Raw genomic sequence first — 3,987 nt, forward strand, 5'->3', positions numbered from 1 at the left:
CGGCAGCCTTATCCCGCTTGGGTTTTCTTTTGAATTTGGGCGACTTGGATGGCCGTGTAGCAACCATGTTGCCATTCTCCCTGCGACACCGCCCCTTGGCGCTGTTATTTCTCGCTGTCGTTCGTTATGGTTGGCTGCCTCTTTACCTGCTTTGCAACATTGATAATCGTGGCGCCATCGTTTCCAGCGACTTCTTTTATCTCTGTATCGTTCAGTTAGTATTCGGCCTCACCAACGGCTGGTTAGGTTCTAGCTTCATGATGGCATCTGGTGAGTGGGTAGACGAGGGCGAGCGCGAGGCTGCTGGCGGCTTTATGGGATTGTGCCTTGTCGCCGGTTTGTCGGTAGGCAGTCTTTTGAGTTTTACAGTGGCAGACATTTAGAACGGCTTGTGAGAGCCTGCATTAGAATTGGTGCTTCGAGGCGTTTTTGATAACGAGAGTCATTTGACAGCCGATAAGAGTTTGAACATTTAGGTACTGTGCTCCTACATATGTCTGGGTATTGGATACAACCAATCATGAATACATGTCACATATCAAACCGGGAATTGTACCCTACAAGAATCTAACCCAACCAACGCCGTGTCCCTTGACTGATGCAACCAACCATGCCAGTACCCATGCCATGCTATGCGAACCCGCCGTCGCTGATGCACCGATGCAACCGTATAATGCAAAAAATAGAAAGAGAAGTGCGATTCCTGATCGCAGATGTGTGCGTAGGATCCCCAGGATGCCTGCTTACGGCTTCTTAGACAACCATTTTAGTAAGTTCCTGCAGTGTGTTAGCAGGGGTGACAGTTGACATGCGGAAATATGACGTGTAAACTTACGGAGGCTCATTCCGAAATGGGCAGACTTCGGTCCTTGGCTTATCCTTTCTGTCGGGCTGAAGTCCCATGAGTTTGACAGGGCTACTCGTCATCCAGTGCACGAGAGCTTGCTTGGTCATGACCTCTGTAGGGAAATGCACTGCCTTGTCCTTGTTGGGATAAGAACCTTTAGCCTTGATGCCAATGATTCTCACGTTTTGATCCCGCCGCCGGGTCCACTCGAGAAGACATTTGGTGGGAGGGTGGTAGTACTGTCCGTTACACATGATCCAGTCAGCGGTGTAGCAACCCGAGTCGATTAGGTCCTTCTCGGCCGAAGTCCATCGCTTGAACTTGATGTCGGTGTCCTTTAGATCAAAGTCGCCAAGCCTAACACGAAGTCGTTGTTCGGGAGGTACATCGGGTCCGAGGTTCATTTGGACGAAACAAGTACAATCGCGAACAGTCATGGCCAGACTGAACATGGGATCGTTCTTCTCGGCGTGTAGAGGACCTTTGGTGTCGGAAAGATTTTGAAGCCATCTGAGATCACGAATGACCTGGTGGTCGGCTGTTTTTGCTAGCAACTCCCGGACCATAGGATCGTTGCACTTGGAAGCAAGTTTTGGAGCGAAACGAAATGGCGAACTGATAGCCGGGGGAGCACTAGGATTAGCAAGTGTAAGGGGGCAAGGCTTTTGCTCTGGCGTATGCCTGGAAGGGCTCGGATCCCGGAGGTAGTTGAAGAGTTCCATGGCACATTGTCGACACCGTATAGCACCCTGAGGAGCACTCGGCGATTGATTCAACCACTTTGGCTTGAATTCGATAAGTCTGCTGTTGGGGTCTAGCAGCAGTTAGTAGAGCGTTTTGGATGTCGGAAAGATTTACTCACCAGATATTCGCATATCTTCAACAAGAAGTCCCCAATTAGACTCGGAGACAAAGGTACCCCTGAACTTCTCCTTGCGCTGATGGTCAATTGACCGTAGAAACGCGTTTAGCTGAGGAATAATATTTGTGTTACGTAGGACAACAAGCTGTTGTTGAATGGCATGAGTCTTGAGAAATGGCGTGATTTGCTTTGCGTAGAACTCCTGCTGTCTCAAATAATTGAACCTGGCGGGTGAGCCGCTGACAGGGGCTTTGGCAACACGAAGAAGCCATCCTGGACATATATCAGTACAAATTGGTAACAACAATACAAGTAGAACAAACCTTTGAAGTCGTTGGCCCTGAGATCTCCTTCTGGAATACCTAATTCGAATACAACATTGGCAGCACCTTCGCCAACCATCTTTACCGGGCGAGTTCCCATTGGTAATCTCTTGAGGGTCTCGCGAGACCACGACAGAGGAACGGCACTCCCATTGAGCATAATTGACATCTCGACGACATCTTGTGCGGTTGGCCATATGTGATCATCTTCCGAGGAGGAGAAGCAAAGATCAGGGTCGGTATCGGTTGGCGTGAGCTGCCCATCGGAGAGAGACGGAGTCGACATGGTGGTGGTTGCTGTTGGAGAACCAGGATTGTGCAGACAGTCTGCAAGGCACGACAAGCCACAGATGTCGCGCGTTTTCTGGTGGGAAATCAGGAGACGAAAGGTTGCAAGAAGATGTTTGGACTGTATATGAAAACAGAGAGGACGAGAATATTCGACAAGAGATGGATTGGGAGCAGATATAAGCGAGATGTATAAGAAGAAAGAAGAGAGAAAAGCGGAGGGGTGTGTAGATATGTATAAGATAGAAGCAAGACTAGAAGACAGTCTAAGGAAAGACGAAGAAAGTAGCTCGAGATGGCTGCACTGCGCTGCGCTGCTGGTTGAACGGGCAAGAACGAGGAACCGGGTTACAAGCTCGCACTTGCACTTGAGCTTGTACTTGCAGCTACGCCAGTGTTGGAACTGGAGGCTTGCCTGTCGAAGACGGTCACGCTGTCTGATGCGCCTGCATCTGCGTCTGCATCTACGTATGCGTCTGCTTCTGCTTCTGAATCGCTGTCCTTTTCTAGGGTCGTATTTGTGTTGATAGAATGCTGGGAGTTGCCTTGTTTGTCACCGATATATACGTGTAACAATGAGAAAGCCACTCAAATTTCAGAGTTTGATTGTGCAGGACTCGAGAGGGACAAGGCAAGAATAAGAACAAAGACTTGTTTTCCAAGTTAGGTTTGCGTTAACCGGCTCGGCCAAAGCCTCGCAAGGCAACACGGCGGTTTCAGGCGCCTTGTATACCAAATTAGGTGCGCTGATGCACAAGAAAATAAGCTGAGCTGGGCTGGGTTGGTTACAGCGGTGTCGATGCAATGAGGATGAGATGTATAGATGAGATGTGATGGCTCGGGTTACACAGAATAGAAGCCGGAGCAACGTCATGTATGTACAGGTCTCGACAATGGATGGCGTGGGTGGAAGGGGGTGCGGTTGGACAAAGATCGAGTAGGGAAGGGGTTTGTGTTGTAGTTGTAAGACCGAAATGTCCTTGTCTTTCCTGTTCCTATCAGAACGACATCACCATGCTGATGAGTTGTGGTGGGCCAAAGAATTGGATGTCTGGACTGGCTTTGGGACAACAAATGATGGTATGGCATAGGTGTATGTTATGGCATGACGAATCTGCTATGCCCCTTCTCCTCTTTCACTTTGTAGGTAGGTAGTAGGTATGTATTATGGAAGAACCGCCGTTGGCATGGTTCTGGTTCTGGTTCTGGCATACGCCTCCACACCGGGACAAGACCATCTACAACCAAGGTTAAGTACGATCGATCAAGCAGGAAAGTGGATTTGGTTCAGCAGCGCAAAACAACCAAGACCTAATAACCGAATGCCGAATAGAAAAGCATGACCTCTAGAAACAGATCCCAAAAGAAAAAGAAACGAAAATTGACGCGAGAGACACGGAATAGAATAGAAGGGATGAAAAAGAAAAAGGGTCTTTTTGTCGCCAACAGCCGCTGTTGCAAGTTGGGTTGAGCGTCCCACCGTCCAAGGTAAACTAAACCGCCCTTGGGTGTCTTCTCTAAAAAATTACCGACTTACTAATAAATGGTTTGACCTCAATCTCGGACCTATTCCTATTCTTTCCAAATTTCGATTTTTATTTGTTAAACCTCTACAGGGTTTTTTAAAAAATCCCCTTCCAATTTCTTGATCTCCCGGTATCCCCGGC

General features: G+C 48.5%; 2 protein-coding genes across 2 annotated transcripts; one reads left to right on the forward strand and one right to left on the reverse strand.

The window, feature by feature from the left end:
- Positions 1 to 65: 65 nt before the first annotated feature.
- Positions 66 to 383, forward strand: FGSG_12980 (uncharacterized protein; the record flags this gene model as incomplete). Its single annotated transcript, XM_011328076.1, has 1 exon — positions 66 to 383. The coding sequence occupies one exon, from the start codon at positions 66 to 68 to the stop codon at positions 381 to 383; it is 318 nt and encodes a 105-aa protein (XP_011326378.1).
- A 360-nt stretch (positions 384 to 743) lies between these two features.
- FGSG_06735 (uncharacterized protein) lies at positions 744 to 2,318 on the reverse strand (the record flags this gene model as incomplete). Its single annotated transcript, XM_011328077.1, has 4 exons — positions 744 to 777; positions 836 to 1,661; positions 1,710 to 1,982; positions 2,033 to 2,318. The coding sequence occupies 4 exons, from the start codon at positions 2,316 to 2,318 to the stop codon at positions 744 to 746; spliced, it is 1,419 nt and encodes a 472-aa protein (XP_011326379.1).
- Positions 2,319 to 3,987: the final 1,669 nt, after the last annotated feature.

The sequence above is a fragment of the Fusarium graminearum genome, chromosome 4 (genome assembly GCF_000240135.3).
Source record: "Fusarium graminearum PH-1 chromosome 4, whole genome shotgun sequence".
Taxonomy (NCBI): Eukaryota; Fungi; Ascomycota; class Sordariomycetes; order Hypocreales; family Nectriaceae; genus Fusarium; species Fusarium graminearum.